The sequence below is a fragment of the Somniosus microcephalus genome, chromosome 13 (assembly GCF_052327205.1).
Source record: "Somniosus microcephalus isolate GS21.2 chromosome 13, FLI_Smic_1.0, whole genome shotgun sequence".
Taxonomy (NCBI): domain Eukaryota; kingdom Metazoa; phylum Chordata; class Chondrichthyes; order Squaliformes; family Somniosidae; genus Somniosus; species Somniosus microcephalus.
The window spans coordinates 57634842-57651971 of NC_140999.1; the positions used below are offsets into that span (position 1 = coordinate 57634842).

Sequence of the window (17130 nt, forward strand, 5' to 3'; positions counted from 1 at the left end):
TTACTTCTCGTTGCTTTTTTTTTCCAGTCAGGCTCTGCAAGGTCTAGCTGAAGCTGTTGCTTAGCTACAGAGACGCTTTTAAGCTGCGGCCGACTGTTTTGAAGCTGTTGCTAAGCAACAGGGTTTGTTGATTCACATGGAGCTCAAAAGCTCCGTATGTTTTAACATTGGCGCTGGTTTCTACGGCAGTTTTGATGGTACGGCACCAGCTCGGTCCCGTCAGTGCCGGATACCAGAAAGTTTCCTGTAATTGGTAATCTGTGAATAGTTGTTTATCTAATGTAATTATGAGAGATACCATTTCCTAATGCCCTTTGTTCAGTACATTTTCAAAAGGATGTCGAATGGTACATGTGAGACTGACTTTACCTCAAAAGTCAGTTAAGGAGTTAAAAGGCAACAGGGAGACTAAGCTTGAAGTGTCAGGTTTCACCACTTAAGAAATGAGCTATTGGATCACAGGGACACAGGTTGGAACCACATTATATAGATTGTTTGTACTGAATCCTGTTCATTCACCTGTTTAATGTTCAAAAAATTTGTTGGTGATTTATATCCTGAGCCTTGGTTTGTTAAAATATAGTCATCTACTCACTGAAGATTTTAATCATATGTTAATTGAAGTATATGGATGATTTTTGTCTCTTACCTTTTTCAAAACATGGAATACAGAATATGGTAGGAACATTTTCCAGGGTGCAGGTAGATTACAGGTCCTGGGCATAGTACCACTGGGGGGGATCGAGGTGTGGGAGGAATTGGAGTAGGGCAGGGTAAGGCAATGGTGACAGGAGGGTCCTGAACTATGGTAGAAGTGGGATGGCAGTGAAAAGAAAGAAAAGAAAGACTTGCATTTATATAACGCCTTTCACGACCACCGGACATCCCAGATGCACAGATGTAAGATTTTTTGATGTATAGTCATTGTTGTAATGTAGGAAACGCAGCAGCCAATTTGTGCACAGCAAGCTCCCACAAACAGCAATGTGATGTTGATTGAGTATAAATATTGGCCAGGACACCGGGGATAACTCCCCTGCTCTTCTTCAAAAAAGTGACCATGGGATCTTTTACGTCCACCTGAGAGAGCAGACGGGGCCTCAGTTTAAAGTCGCATCCAAAAGGCAGCACCTCTGACAATGCAGCATTCCCTCAGTATTGCACTGGAGTGTCAGCCTAGATTTTTGTGCTCAGGTCTCTGGATTGGGACTTGAACCCACAATCTTCTGACTCATAGGCAAGGGTACCATAGCTGACAGTTTGTTTTTGGAGTAGAGTGCGGTTTCTGTGCTGTGACAGAGCTGGGAAGATGGTGCAGGTTTGTGATATTGACATCAGTGTGCTGGCCCTGGAGTGTGATAGCACTGGGCAGTCAAGCTGTGGGAGCATCGAGAGTAGAGGTCATGGGGTATGGGAGTATTGGGGGAGGGGGGTGTTCTGGGATATGGGAACACCGGGAAGGTTTTGTGGTACTTGACAGTGCTAGAAAGCATGTACCAGGGTGTGGTAAGACTTGAAGGCAGTGTAGCCGTATGGTACCACCGGAGGAAGGATCTGAGGGTTTCTCTGCCATACAGACTGAGTGATGCAAAACTGACATGCTACAGTGCTACCTTTGGTGGGGGGGGGGGGGGGGTGGTGTAATTACAGTGTGACACATTGATATTGGCTGCTTTCATTATACACGTGGAATAAGAATTGATAATGCAAACAGTTGACAGAGGAAGTGTGCGCAGATGTAAGATTTTTTATATATATAGAGAGTTCCGTAGCTTCTGTTTCTTACCCCTTTTATAAAACCGGAAGGATCTGTGTCTTGCATCAACAGCAACAGAAATGGGTCCAACTCTTCTCACTGCTCTTGCTAAACATTTTTCTCTCTTGTGTCGGATTAATCGGTAACCCCTGCAGGTGGCAGCAACCATACATCTCTTAAAATTGCAGCATCCATCCTAAGTGATACAGAAAATGTTAAAGGTTAAAACTCATTAATACCGTGTGATGCTTTTCAAAGTACCAGTGATATCTTTACAGGATCATTAACAGCCCCTTGGACCTTCGGAAATTGAAGACACAACCACTGTTGCCATGTCCAGATGAATGTGGTAAATATTGAAGAATCTTCTTCTTGATTATTGGTGAGAAGCTTTGGCCAGCGTGCTCCTCAGTCATCTTGTCACCAATGCTGCAGTTAGAGTAGCTCCAGAAACAGAGTGATTTCAAGATGGCTCCTGGGCTGGCGGCTCCATTCTGAGCTGTTCTTCTCTTCAACTGTATCCATGGTCATCCATTACCATCCTTTGCCCTTTCTTCCCCCAATTTCCTTTCTTCCATTGCTTATGATACCCTGCCTCTAATAATGATGCATTTCAGCCCAAACTACAAGTTCAAACTACAAGTTTAAAGCTACCCCTGCAGAGTCCACTGCCCATCTCCCGGCGTGTCTTTATTCTCACTGAGCTCCTACAACTGCCGGAACTCTGCTGAAACTCGACCTCCATCACTGGATTCCTCAGGAACAGGACTTTGTCGCTGTACTGACTACACGGTGTAAGGATAACCGTAGCTGTTGTAAGGGCAGCGGGGGTTTGATTGACAGCTGGTTGACAGCTGATGTCATATCCGGGGGCGGGATCCAACGCCATCTTGGCCATGCTTTCAGACTGTACTGGGGGACACAGAAGCAGGACTGAATAAAATGGTTCTCCTCAACAACTGCTTGTGAGACTCGTAATTACGTTACTAAGATAACATTACATGGTACCAGGATTTATAGAACTCACGATAAGGACATACTACAACAATGGAAGGAATTAAACCTCCAGCTAATCTACAACTAGAAGGAAATGTTGATGAAAATTGGCGAGTCTTCAAGCAACGCTTTCTTCTCTACCTCACAGCGATTGACGCTTCGACTAGCTCTGTAACACGTAAAGTAGCTTTGTTGCTAACAGTGGCTGGCTCGCAGGCAATCGAGCTGTTTAACACATTTACGTTTGCAGCCAAAGATGATAAAAATGATCTGGACAAGGTGATAGAATGGTTCGACGAATACTGCACTCCAAAAAAGAATGAAACGTATGAGAGATTTGTGTTTCGCTCCCGCGTGCAAAAGCTAGGAGAATCCTTTGATTTTTTTTGACGGACTTGAAAATAAAAGCACAAACATGCAACTTTAAGGACCTGAAGGAATCGATGATATGCGATCAAGTCATTTTTGGAATACTCGACAAGAAGGTGAGGGAGAGAATGCTTAGAGATAACGACCTAAATTTGGATGCAGCAGTGAAAATTTGTCATGCTAGTGAACTCTCAGCCATGCACACAAAAACGTTCGAAGGGAGCAGCATAGCAGAAGAGAGCGCCCTGGGGCTAAAAAACCTGCCAGTGGATGTGATACACAAAAGGGACACAAGAGGGCCCACGGAGTTCAAGACGAATACGCCTTACGAATGCAGACGGTGCGGTTATAAACACGTGGCCAGACAGTGTCCTGCTTATGGGAAGAACTGCGCAAAATGTAAAGGCAGGAATCACTTTGCCAAGATGTGTTTTTTAGAAGAGAAAACTGAAGGTAAAAAGACAGTGCATGCTATTGCGACTGAAGAGACAGGAGCGGAGACTTTGTTTGTTGGAATGGTGCAAAATGAGTCAAAACAGGGCAACAATGCTAATGAAGTGCACTCTGTAGGACTGCAGACTGAAGTTTGGATAGCTCCCTTGCTGGTAAATGGCACCATTGTTCCCTTTAAGCTAGATACAGGTGCTAAGGCAAACCTCATAAGTTGGAGTGATGCACGGAATCCCAAAGTGCGACCTAAAATACTGAACAAGACTGTGTCTTTGAAGGCATACAATGGACAAAGCATTGAAACAAAAGGAACGTGTAGGCTGAATGTTAAGGTAAAAAATCACATTCACCCTCTGACCTTTGTTATAGTGTCTGAAGGACATGAGTCACTGTTGGGGGACAAGGCCTGTGTGGATTTGGGCTTGGTAAAATGAATCTATACTATCAATGAACAGAACTGTGTGCAGAGTGCCCCCCAAGATACTACAAATCTGACTCATGAGACTATAGCACACAAATATGCAGATGTCTTTCAGGGTTTCGGAGCACTGCCCTTTACATACTCCATCAAACTGAGAGAGGATGCACAACTTGTGATTCACGCACCCAGGAGAGTTCCAGTGGCTCTCCGTGAAAAAATGAGGAAAGAGTTAGACCGCATGGAGGGACTAGCTGTCATAAAGAAGATTGAGGAACTGACTGACTGGGTAAATTCCATGGTCTGCGTCAATTCAAAGAAAACTGATAAATTGTGTGTCTGCATGGATCCCAAGGACCTTAACGCCAATATCAAAAGAGAGCACTACCAAATTCCAAAGAGAGAGGAAATAGTCAGCGAAATGACAGAAGCGAAAGTCTTCTCCAAAATGGACGCCTCACATGGTTTCTGGCAGTTGAAACTTGATGAAGAAAGTGCTAAGCTGTGCACTTTTAACACCCCGTTTGGTCGATACTCCTACCGACGTCTGCCCTTTGGTATTAGCTCCGCCCCAGAAATCTTTCACAGAGCAATGGAGCAAATCATCGAGGGCCTGGAGGGAGTACGGGTGTACGTGGATGATCTGGTAGTATGGGGCTCCACTCAAGGGGAGCACAACACCAGACTGGAGAAAACACTTCAGAGAATACAGCAGTATGGAAAACTAAATAAAGACAAATGTCAGTTTGGTGTCAATGAAATCACATTCCTCGGAGACAAGATCTCTGCAGAGGGGATTCAGCCAGACAAGTCAAAGGTAAAAGCTATACATAACATGGAGAAACCAAAGGACAAGAAAGGGGTTCAGCGGGCCCTTGGCATGGTTAACTACCTAGGAAAATTCATTCCAAATCTAGCAGAGAAAACTGTTCATCTGAGAAAACTGCTGCACCAAGAGACTGAGTTCCATTGGGGACATGAACATGAGAGAGAATGGAAGGGGCTGCTACACATTCTAGCAAGTGAACCCCTACTGAAGTTCTTCTGCCCTAAAAGAGGACAAAAGTGTCCACAGATGCCTCTAAGAATGGATTAGGGGCTGTCCTTCTACAGGAAGATGAAGGAGAATGGCGACCAGTAGCGTATGCATCACGCTCCATGACGGCTACAGAGTGCCGGTATGCGCAGATCGAGAAGGAGTGCCTTGGCTTGGCATTTGGGTGTGAAAAATTTCATACCTACATCTATGGTCTTCCCAAGGTTATCCTAGAAATGGACCATAAGCCACTGCTAGGGATCGCAAAGAAGAATCTGTGTGACATGTCACCACAGATACAACGCCTGATGATGAGACTTCAACGTTATGATTTCAAGCTAACATACGTGCCAGGGACACAAATGTTCATTGCAGACACACTATCCAGGGCTGCGCCGTATGCCACACAAAACAGTGAAACAGAAGAGGATGTGGCTCTTCATGTGGATATGGTCTACGCAGCATTGCCCGCCACACAGGAGAAACTATCAGTGATAGTCACAGAGACATCAAAGGACCCAGTCCTGAGTAAAGTAATGAGAAATCTTCAAGAGGGCTGGAAGAAAGGGTCATGTAAACAATATTATCACATTCAGTCTGAGCTCTCTGTGGTCAATGGATTACTGCTTAAGTGAGACAGGATAGTAGTGCCCACCTCTATGTGATGAGAAATGCTCAACAGGATACACGAAGGGCATCTGGGTGCAGAAAAGTCGAAAAGGAGAGCACGTGAGGCACTCTACTGGCCAAACATGAACTCTGATATTGACCAGTTGATCAGCGAGTGTGCTACATGTCAGGAGTATCACTGCAAGCAAGCAAAAGAGCCCCTCATTACCACAGAGCTCCCATCACAACCTTGGGAAAAGGTCGGAACTGATATATTTCACTATGAAGGAAAAGACTATTTGTTAGTTATTGATTATTATTCCAATTATCCGGAGATTGCTCTCTTGTCCAGTACTACATCAAGAGCTGTGATAACTCACCTGAAGTCAATCTTTGCCAGGCAGGGCATCCCTCTAACCCTGGTCTCTGATAATGGCCCTCCCTATGCCAGTCATGAGTTTCAGTTATTTGCTTCAGAGTATGAGTTTAATCATGTAACCTCCAGCCCGCTCTATCCTCAGGCTAATGGAAAGGCGGAGAAGGGGGTACAGATTGTGAAAAGACTATTAAAGAAAGCAGCACACAGCAACACTGACCCATATCTGGCCCTGATGTCGTACAGGGCGGGCCCACTAGCAAGTGGCAAGTCTCCAGCTGAGCTCTTACTGGGTCGGAAAATCCGTACACGACTTCCCAGTTATGTCACACCTGACCACAGAGATGAGGTGTGGGCAGACCAGGCTCGTAAGCTACAACAGAAACAAAAAACACTTCATGACCGCACAGCCACTACACTAGTGCCGCTACAGGAGAAGGATATAGTCCGCATTGAAGGGCCTGAGTCATGGCCTACAAGAGCCACAGTTCTACAACAGGTCGCCCCCAGGTCATACAGTGTCATGACAGAGAATGGCAATGTGCTTCGCAGAAACAGGAGGCACCTACTGAAAACCACAGAGACCTTTCAGCCTCAGGAGGATGGAGAGGATGACGAGATGAGGGAAATGCCACAAAGAGACGAGATGAGGGAAATGCCACAAAGAGACGAGATGAGGGAAATGCCACAAAGAGACGAAGGATACAATAGTGATAATGTGGATACAACTGGGGTGGTTCAGCAAACACCCGTCCAGCCACGCAGGTCACAGCGCACCAGAAAGCCTGTAGTTAAACTTGACCTGTAGACAGGGATTGATAAGACTGTAAACAGTTAATGGACTCATGGGTGTGGGTAAGGTTTATACCTACCTGTAATTAGTTACACTGACTGGTTCTATATGATGTTAACAAATTCTATGTGTTATGTTATGTTATGTTGTTACTGTGTTATGTCTTCATTGAAGGGGGAAGATGTAAGGATAACCGTAGCTGTTGTAAGGACAGCGGGGGTTTGATTGACAGCTGGTTGACGGCTGATGTCATATCCGGGGGCGGGATCCGATGCCATCTTGGCCATGCTTTCAGACTGTACTGGGAGACACAGAAGCAGAACTGAATAAAATGGTTCTCCTCAACAACTGCTTGTGAGACTCGTAATTACGTTACTAAGATAACATTACACACGGTTTGACCTGCCTCTCTTCTGCAGCCATGTTCGCGCCCGGGTGGCCCTGGAGATGGAGCACGCGGTGTCCGCCGGCACGCTTGAATATTTCCGCGACCGGTGGGCGCCGCGGGGACTGGAGTGCATCATCAACCCGGACAATCAAATTCTAATTTAATTTGTTAAGTTTTATTTAAAGTTTTATTAAGTTACAGAAAATTTGTTTAAACACCCACTCAAAAAGAGTACACACGGTTTGACTCAGTGGCTGTGGCGCTGCTCTGCTTTTCAGTTGCTTCAAGTCTTATGCTGCTGAATTCTTTTGTTAAATTGATTTCCAACCTCTTGGACTTCTCTGGACATCTAGACTACGTTTCTGTTTTGAACTACACTGGATTACACCACTACGTTTCTGCACTGGACTACACTGGATTACACTGTAAGACTTACCTGCTGTGTCTCTATCTCTGCTGCTAAAAGATAATTTACCTTTTAAACTGCGCTGTCTCTCTGCTGAACTGGTTCAATTGGTTTTTCAGCTCCGCTGGCTTCTAGCTAGCAGCTGCTGCTTCACTTGCTGTCCGGTGTCTCGTTCTACCGGTTTTCAGCTTTGTTGATCGCTGGCTTGTGGTTTTACTTTTTCTCCGTCACTTTGATCTACGGTGACCTCCAACTTGCGTCAATTTCGCCATCACCTTTCTGTACCGCTACCGACTCTCATTCCTACGGCAACAACCTCCATCCTCAAACTCTCTACCCTTCAAATAGCTTCTGGACTTCACTCGCCTGCTTTGGACAATGGTTTGTTGATGCAACGTGCCAGCCCCATCCTGCTTATGTCAGCTTTGTCCTTCCATGGGACCTCTGACTTTGACCCTGGTCTCCCAACTATTGTCTCCAACCTATTCCCTGCTACCAGGAATATGTATCTCAGTAATTATTGCATTTAAACAGGCCTATGTAACCTGAGCTTTTCCCCCTCGTCCATTCGTGTGTGCACTTTGGCTGCCACTCCGGACCTGAGCCATTCAATACTTTTCCACTTTTTCCCCCTCTTTTCCTTTTCTCTCTATCCCTCCCTAACCGCTCTCTCCTGTCGTCATGCCTCCTTTCATCTCTCCTCTCTCAGATATTCTGCGCTCCCAAATCCCCACCCCAATCCTTCATTACTATTTGACCTTCCTACTCTCCTGCCATCCCAGGCTTGACTCCCTCTTAGATAAGCCTACAGCTTCCCTCTGTGCCTCTCTTGGCATCCTACGAAGGGCCCATCGAGGCACTCGCCGCTGCCTCCTTACGAACAGCAACCCCAACTGTCCCATCCTACTCTCTCACCAACCTTCCTGCCCAGCGCGCCCACTGGGGGCTTATCTTGCCAATCTCCTCCCCATCCAACCCATCACCCCCACCCAGCGCCGACCCTGTGGACGCTGGCAGTGGGGCAGCCATCACCGACCCTCTCTGCATCTCCCTCCAGAATGTCCGTTCACTTGTGAACAAGGCCCTTGCCATCTATGAGCTTATCATGGATGATTGCATCGACATCATGGTTGAGGGGTGATGACACCTTACCCTGAAATGAAATCTGGCTATACCTTCTACCACTTGCCCCGCTCTAACCGCTGTGGTGGCGATGTGGCTCTCATCACCAAATCACACCTTGGTCGGTCCCTCTACTCCTCTGGCACCTTCTCCTCCTTTGAGCATCTCCCTTTATTCCACCCCTCTCACCTCTCATTTAAAATTTTCGTTCTCTACAACTCACCCAAGTAACATAAAAATTTTATTACCATGATATCTTCACTGCTTTTCTCCCTCAGCCTCTGCACCGAATGACTTCTCATCCTCAGTGATTTCAACCTCCATCCCAATTTATCACTAGCCTCCGATCCTCCCCTCCATGGTCTCTAAATTGTCAGACAGCTTGTCCGACATCCAGTTCTGGATGAGCAGAAATTTTCTCCAATTAAGTATTGGGAAGACTGAAGCCATTGTTTTTGTCCCCCCCACAAACTCCGTTCCCTATCCTGACTTCATCCCTCTCCCTAACAGCTGTCTGAGGCTGAACCACACTGTTTGCAACCTTGGTGTCATATTTGACCCTGAAATGAGCTTTCGACCACATATCTGCAGCATAACTAAGACCGCCTATTTCCACCTCTGTAACATCACCCGTCTCCGCCCTTGCCTCAGCTCATCCATGCCTTTGTTACCTCTAGACTTGACTATTCCAACGCACTCCTGGCTGGCCTCTCACATTCTACCCACATAAACTTGAGGCCATCCAAAACTTGGCTGCCCGTGTCCTAACTCGCACCAAGTCCCATTCACCCATCACCCCTGTGCTCGCTGACCTATATTGGCTCCCGGTTAAGCAACACCGCAATTTCAAAATTCTCATCCTTGTTTTCAAATCCATCCATGACGTCACCCCTCCCTATCTGTAATCTCCTTAAGCCCCACAACCCCCCCGAGATATCTGTGCTCCTCTAATTCTGCCCTCTTGAGCATCCCTGATTATAATCACTCAACCATTCTGTTGCCTAGACCCTAAGCTCTGGAATTCCCTGCCTAAACCTTTCCACCTTTCTACCTCTCTTTCCTCCTTTATGACACTCCTTAAAACCTCCTGTCCTAATTTCTCCTTATGTGGCTCGGTGTCAAATTTTTCTTTTTTTTGTCTTCTAATACTCCCATGAAGCACCTTGGGACATTTTGCTATGTTAAGGGTGCTAGATAAATACGTTGTCGTTGTTGGATTCAGAGCAAAGAGAAGCACAATCGACAGATTTTTGAAGCGTGTTATATGTCAAGAGTCTGAGGAGAGCACAGTGCGAGGTAACACTGATCTCAAAGTCTGGCTTGTGGTCTCAGGTTACCTCTATGGTTATGAAACCTGCTGTCACATCAAAGAGCTTGACAAGTTTCATAGCACCTCAGACCCAATCCGTATATCAACAGGCAGGGCCTCATTACCCAGTGTGAGGTGCTGAAACAGGCAAAATCAAAGAGTGTTGAGACAATACCAATAAAATCACAACTCTGCTGGATGAAAACAGACACAAAATGTCTCCTGTACAAGGAGCTCAAACATGAATGTCTGAAGTAGATGTTGGAAGGATTTTAAGGATACACTGAAGAACAAGCTGAAGCTGTGTGGCATTGATATAAACAGCTGAGACATGCTTGCAGCAGACTGACCAGGACGGCGATCAATACTACAACAGAGGGACAATAGTGACATGAAGTCAGCAGTAAGAAGAGTGGCTGCTGCAAAAGCAGCTTCAGCATCAAAGGCAGCAGTGACTGAAAAGGCCATTTGAATGAACCCCAAAAAGGCAGGCCTGTGATTCATGAATTTGACTACACAGCCACACAATATTAATAACCTTCGAAAAGTTGCCGTTATGATCAAATGACTAATTGGCAGTCTGATGCAGAGAGCGTAGCAGGATGGCTCCGTGGGAAATGGACATGTCAGAGTGGTGCAACACAAAGCGTAGTGGAGATACAGATCTCACTTCGCAAACAGCTGTTGAGGCTAGGCCAATTGAGAATTTCAAAACTGAGATTGATTTATTGTCAGGTTAGGGTATTAAGAGCTACAGAACCAAGGTGGGTAGATGAAGTTAAGGTACAGATCAGCCATGATCTAATTGAATGGCGGAACAGTCTCGAGAGGCTGAATAGCCAACTCCTGTTCCTATGTAACTCAAGCCACTCGTCATAGGCTCTGCTGAGACAATGGCCGGAATTTTCCGGGGTGGTAGCGGGCGCGATCGGTGGCGGGTCGGGTGGGAAAGTTGTTATTTTTGACAGTGGGTTGGGAACCCACTGTCATCCTGCCCCACGTGCCTTTCCCCCAGGCCTGTCTGTCAACACGGAGCCGACGCGACCGGCAGCGGCGGGTGACCCAATTGAGATGATTAACAGCTAGTTGTCAGGCTTTTTTAACTTACTTTTTCAATTTAATTGCATGGCCACGGGAACCATGCTGCTCGGGAAGCACGTCTGTCAACCTGAGGCGGGAGTTCCATGGCCATTGCCCCAGCTGATTACTTGACAGTGTTGAGATACCGCGGCAAACGTGGGAGTCGAGACCAGAGTTGGTGAAACACAACTGCTTTAATCAACCTCATGGCAAAGAGAAACTGGAAAAGCCCGCGCAACCACTTAAATACTCCCCAGACAGGAAGTGCTCCCGGCAGCCTGTCCCTGCGGGAAACAAGTTGCTGGAGGAAAGGGCCCCTGGCTGGGGGCGTCTGCTTAAACTGTCCGTGCCGCCGTGAGCGGATTATGTCCAGTGGTGGCGTGTCGCCACAACAGCATCAAATGTACAGTAAAAGCTCCCACCTGACAGATCATCACTTTCCTCAGGCAGAAGCTGCCGCTCAGTCCATTTCTAGCACAGATTCTGCAGGCTGCAAGTCTTTCCAGCAAACTCTCCATCCAGTCTCACCTCATTGGAAGAATTCTCTCACTATTGACCAAATGCTTCTGTCATCTATACTTCACCTGCCATCTATTCCATCAACATGGGTGCCATTTATACTCTCTCACCTTGGTTCTCAGAATCGGACCACGATGAACCCCAACACCAGCAGCACCAGGCACACCAGCAGCACCAACAACAACACCAACCTTCTCCGCAATCACCTGAGGCTGCACAGGACAGAGGGCATCAGCACCTGAGCACATTGCTGCCCGCAAGGCCAAGGATGGCCTCATCATGGCCAGATTTAGTTAACTTTATGCTGTACACCCATATGCCTGCCACATGATGCGCCAGGTTGGCACCACCCCACACCAACACCATAAAGCATCCCTACAATGACCAAGCCATTCCTTTCACACTCACCACCATTGCAGGTAGTAGGGTTATGTCTCACCATTCACAGCAACTTACTAAGCCATTTCCAAAGGTGCACACAAATCTATCCAAGACCGGAGAGTGTTGAAAATAGAGAGTTTTATGTTTGACACCACATTAACAGAAACTTTACATAAACATTGGATAAAACACCCAAGTGGCTACCCTTGTGTGTTGTTAGTTGGTATAATTGCACTAGGATGAAGGTGAGTGTGAGGGGTGGCGAGTGAGATGTGGATGTGATACTATAGATAGAGAGAGAGGGATGGGTGGAGGTGCAAGGTAAGTTGGTGTGAGTAAGGATATGCAGGAGTAGGGTAGAGAAGGCAGAGTGATGGGGATGTGATGAGAGCCACAGCAGGAAGAAGTTGAGTGTGGCTTTGCACTAACGTTTTCTGATCTAATGAGATAATTGAAACATTTGCGGCACTGCACCCAGGTCCTCCTGAACACATCCCTGCTTGTGCCCTCCTCTGCAATCTGCAACCAGGTTGTTTGGTCTCCTGGGAAGGTCTCCTATGGCCATTGGAAGGGTAGAGGACCTCCCTGCGTGCTCTGACTCCCTCCACAACCATATGGAGGGAGTCACCTGAGAACCTGGGTGCAGCCCTCTGCCTCTGTGCAGTCATTGTCAGTGTTTGCAGCACTCCAGTGCTGTAGTACACTGACGGCACTATGTTAGATTAAACGTCAAATCTAATGTGGCTATGATCCCCTTAAAGATCCTGGCTGAAAACGTGTCATGAATGACATCACCAGACCAGTTCCATTTAATTGGGCCGGGTAACGCGCAGGGTGCACTTAATAGGCCCTATTAACAAAAGTTCGATTTCAGCAGCGGAATGCAGCCAGATGCGGGGTCGTGACCCGACATGACCACTGCCCGCACCGGACCCACCAAGGTAGGCAAAATTCAGGTCAATGATACAGCACAGAAGGAGGCCATTCAGCCCATCGTGCCTGTGCCGGCTCTTGGAAAGAGCTGTCCAATTAGTCCCACTCCCCTGCTCTTTCCCCATAGCCCTGCAAATTTTTCCTTTCACTTATTTATCCAATTCTCTTTTGAAAGTTATTATTGAATCTGCTTCCACCACCCTTCAGGCAGCGCATTCCAGATCACAACAACTCGCTCTGTAAAAAAATGTTTCCTCACGTCGCCTCTGATTTTTTTGCCAATTACTTTAAATCTGTGTCCTTTGGTTACTGACCCTTTTGCCACTGGAAACAATTTCTCCTTATTTGCTCTATTAAAACCATTCAAGATTTTGAACAGCTCTATCAAATTTCCCCTTAACCTTCTCGGCTCTAAGGAGAACAACCCCAGTTTCTCTAGTCTGTCCACGTAAGGTCTTCCATCCCTGGTACCACGTAAGAAAACATTTATCTAACAGAGATCATAATGTGATCGAATTCAATGTTGGGTTTGAAAAGGAAAAGCTTAATATAGTTACTAAAATTCTAGATTTTGGTAAGGCTAACTTTAACGGGATGAGACAGAGACTGACGACAGCAAACTAGTCAAAACTGTTATCAGGTAAAACAGTGGGAGGTGTTCAATAAAGAATTTGGCTAAATTCATGACCAATATATACCCCTAAGGGGAAATAGCTCTACTTACCAAATAAAATAGCCATGGTTGACCAAAGAGGCGAGAGATAACATAAAACTAAAGGAAAGAACATATAAAAGTGCAAAGAATAGTGTAGATCCAGGGGACTGGGAGAGATATAAAAAACAGCAAAGGAAGACAAAAAGATAGTCAGGGCTGCAAACTGGGAATACGAAAAGAAATTTCTGAGGGATATCAAGATTAACACAAAAAGTTTTTACAATTATATTAGAAGAAAATGGGTTGTCAAGGGTAATGTGGGCCGATATCTAAGTTTGCCAATGAAACAAAGATCGGTGGTATAGTAAGTAGTAAATTACAATGAGACATTGATAGATTAAGTGAGTGGGCAAAACTGTGGCAGATGAATTTCAATGCAGGTAAGTGTGAGGTCATCCGTTTTGGACCAAAAAAGGATAGAGCCGAGTATTATTTAAATGGTGAAAAGCTAGGAACAGTGGAGGTCCAAAGAGATTTAGGGGTCCATGTACACAGATCACTAAAATGTATTAGTCAGATAGAAAGAAAATCAAAAAAAGGCTAATGGAATGTTGGTGTTTATAACTAGAGGGCTAGAATATAAAGGGGAGGAAGTTTTGCTACAGCTCTACAAAGCCCTAGTTAGACCACATCTGGAGTACTGTGTACAGCTCTGGACACCGCACCTTAGAAAGGATATATTGGCCTTGGAAGGAGTGCAGTGCAGATTCACCAGAATGTTACCAGGGCTCCAAGGGTTAGATTATGGGGAGAGATTATATAAACTAGGCTTGTATTCCCTGGAATACAGAAGGTAAAGAGGTGATTTGTTTGAGGTTTTAGGATTTTGGAAGAAATTGATAGGGTAGATAGAGAGAAACTTTTTCTGCTGGTTGGGTTGTCTAGGGCAAGGGGTCATGAAGCAATCATGGCTGCATGGAACAAGACCTGGACAACATCCAGGCTTGAACTGATAAGTGGCAAGTAACAATCATGCCATGAAATTGTTTCCAGTGGCAATGACCATCCCTAACAAGAGAGAATCTAAACACCTTCCCATAACATTTAATGGCATTACCATCATCAAAACCCCCACCTTCAACATCCTGGGGGGTCACCATTGACCAGAAACTTAACTGGGCCAGCCACATAAATACTGTGGCTACAAGAGCAGGTCTGGGTGTTCTGTGGCATGTGACTCACCTCCTGACTCCCCAAAGCCCTTCCACCATCTACAAGGCACAAGTCAGGAGTGTGATTGAATACTCTGCACTTGCCTGGATGAGTGCAGCTCCAACAACACTCAAGAACCACAACACTATCCAGGACAAAGCAGCCTGCTTGATCGGCACCCCATCTACTACTACATTAAACATTCACTCCCTCCACCACCCGCTCAACGTGGCTGCAGTGTGTACCTGTAAGAATTCGCAATAATTTACAGTTCTGAAGATTCATTTTTTTGATTAAAGGATCCCTGAGCAATGTGCTTTTAAATTTCCAGGGATAAAATGGCAGTCACCACATGGCCGAGACAAAGGCTTGGAATGCAGCTTTCTGTGTCTGGAAGTAAGGTTCAATGAAGACAAAGGACAATGCTTTGTTTACAAAGCAACTGAATGCTATTAGCCTTTGTTTGTATATCGAGTGGATACAAAGGAAACTGCAGAAGAGACTTTTGCACCTTGAATGGGAACCGTTAAGATTTGAATGGGTTTTAAATCACCCAGCGCTGGACAATAGAGCAGCTGTATCTCCCTTTTGCTATTGGACCCTTTTGGGTGGGGAATTTTGCACACAGCCTTGCAAGGCAGGACGGGAGGGGCTCACCAGATATAAAGATAGGGCTGAGAAGCCAGCTCGCTCTCTTGACTTCCTGGGACCATAGGTGAGCTCTCTCTCTCTCTCTCTTCACTGGACCACATGTGAGCAGAGTTTCTGACTCCTCAACAAGGCAACCTAGCAGGAGTTAAGGGGGGATGGTGATTTGAGGGAATTGCTAAGATTGTTTAAATAACATTGTAGCCATTGTATCCCTCGTTTTTGCCATCTGCCTTACCCCCTGTTAAGCAATTTTACAATTTTACTGTGTTCGTGTGGGATAGTTTGATATTGTGATGATAGTTTCTTTTAGTTAATAAAGCTTGATTTTTGTTCTCTCACCCAAACCACGTGTTCCGTTTTAATATCATTAATTATAAGTTCCTCCACTCAGAACTAAAGGAGGGGTAGCGATTCGAAACCGCTGTTTGTAAATTGGTTTAGAGTGCAGCAGCAAAAAGACTGCTGGCCAGGTAGATTACCTTAAACCAGTTTAAAAGAAGCCCCCGGAATCCTTACAATGGCGAGCCAGGTAGGAGTGGAGGCAGTTTTTGATTTACTAAGTGGTCTGGATCTGGTGAAAGCATCAGCTCTTGTTTCTCTCGTTTTCAGTATGTGGGTAGCCCTGCGAATTTTAGCGGCAGTGTGTAGGCTGACCTATCGGGGTATAGGTGGCTGGTTTAGGAAGGACGAGATGAGGGAGCAGGAGGAGGTTAAGGAGGCCAAGAATTGGGAGTCCCAGCTTGGAAAATGCCAGGCATTTATAGAGCGCCTTGTGCAGGAAGTCACAGAGGCGAGGGACAGTGAGATGAGACTGCGGGAAGAGAATGCCAGGTTTGGTGAAGCAGATCATGGCCCCTGTAGGGCAGAGATAGAAAGCCTTAACATGGCTTTAAAAGCAGCAAAGGGGACGATTTGTGTGATCAGCCCGAAGGCAGGTCAGCTGGATTTTGCTGGCAGCCCAAATCAAACCGCCCCACAGGCAACACCCAGGGAAAGGCTGGCTAGGGAATTAGAGATCCCAAGTCAGCAGCTCACAGCTCTGGGTTTTGAGGAGCTCTGGCAGCAAGGAGGGGTGGACAATGGGGTGGTAGGAGAACGCCAGCAGGTCCCGCTGGACAGGCGGGGACCAGGACCAGTGTATCCCCTCAGACAACGAAGGTACGGTCAGCCCGTGAACAATAATGACCCAGGGGCTGTTCAGAATACCTATCTGGTCCCTTATGATACCCCACAGCTCAGGGGTATGGTGAAACATATTCCCATGCTCTCTGAAAAGGGAGACCCCTCACTGCACTTCTAACAAGTAGACCAGGCAGCCGGTGTTAACAGCTGTGATGATGAAGAGAAAGCCAGAATGTTGCTTTTCTCTGTGGATAGTAAGCTCTATCAGACCCTTTCGGATGAGGCCAAGAGAGGAGAGAAGGGTTTTGAGGGCCTGAAGGAGGAAATACTGGAAGCCATGGGTGCGAACGACGGCAATCCGTTCGATCGCGTAGGGAGAACCCTGCAGCAGGAAGGGGAGACTCCACAGGCATTTGCAGACAGGCTGTGGCCAGTCTACAACCGTGCATGTAGAGGGGGACAAGATAGGGCACAGCTGAACCAGCAGCAGCAGACCCAATGGCTTTGTTGCCTGGTGTACAATTGCCTGCCCCAGATAAGAGCAAAGGC

At 46.3% G+C, this 17130-nt stretch overlaps 1 protein-coding gene across 1 annotated transcript in view; it reads right to left on the bottom strand.

The window, feature by feature from the left end:
* Window positions 1-17130, bottom strand: part of LOC147108344 (procathepsin L-like) — a 47840-nt gene that overhangs the window by 11203 nt on the left and 19507 nt on the right. Inside the window, exon 6 of the mRNA XM_086004942.1 lies at window positions 1787-1952. Coding sequence (XP_085861068.1) covers window positions 1787-1952 — 166 coding nt within the window. The remainder of the gene's footprint in view (window positions 1-1786; window positions 1953-17130) is intronic.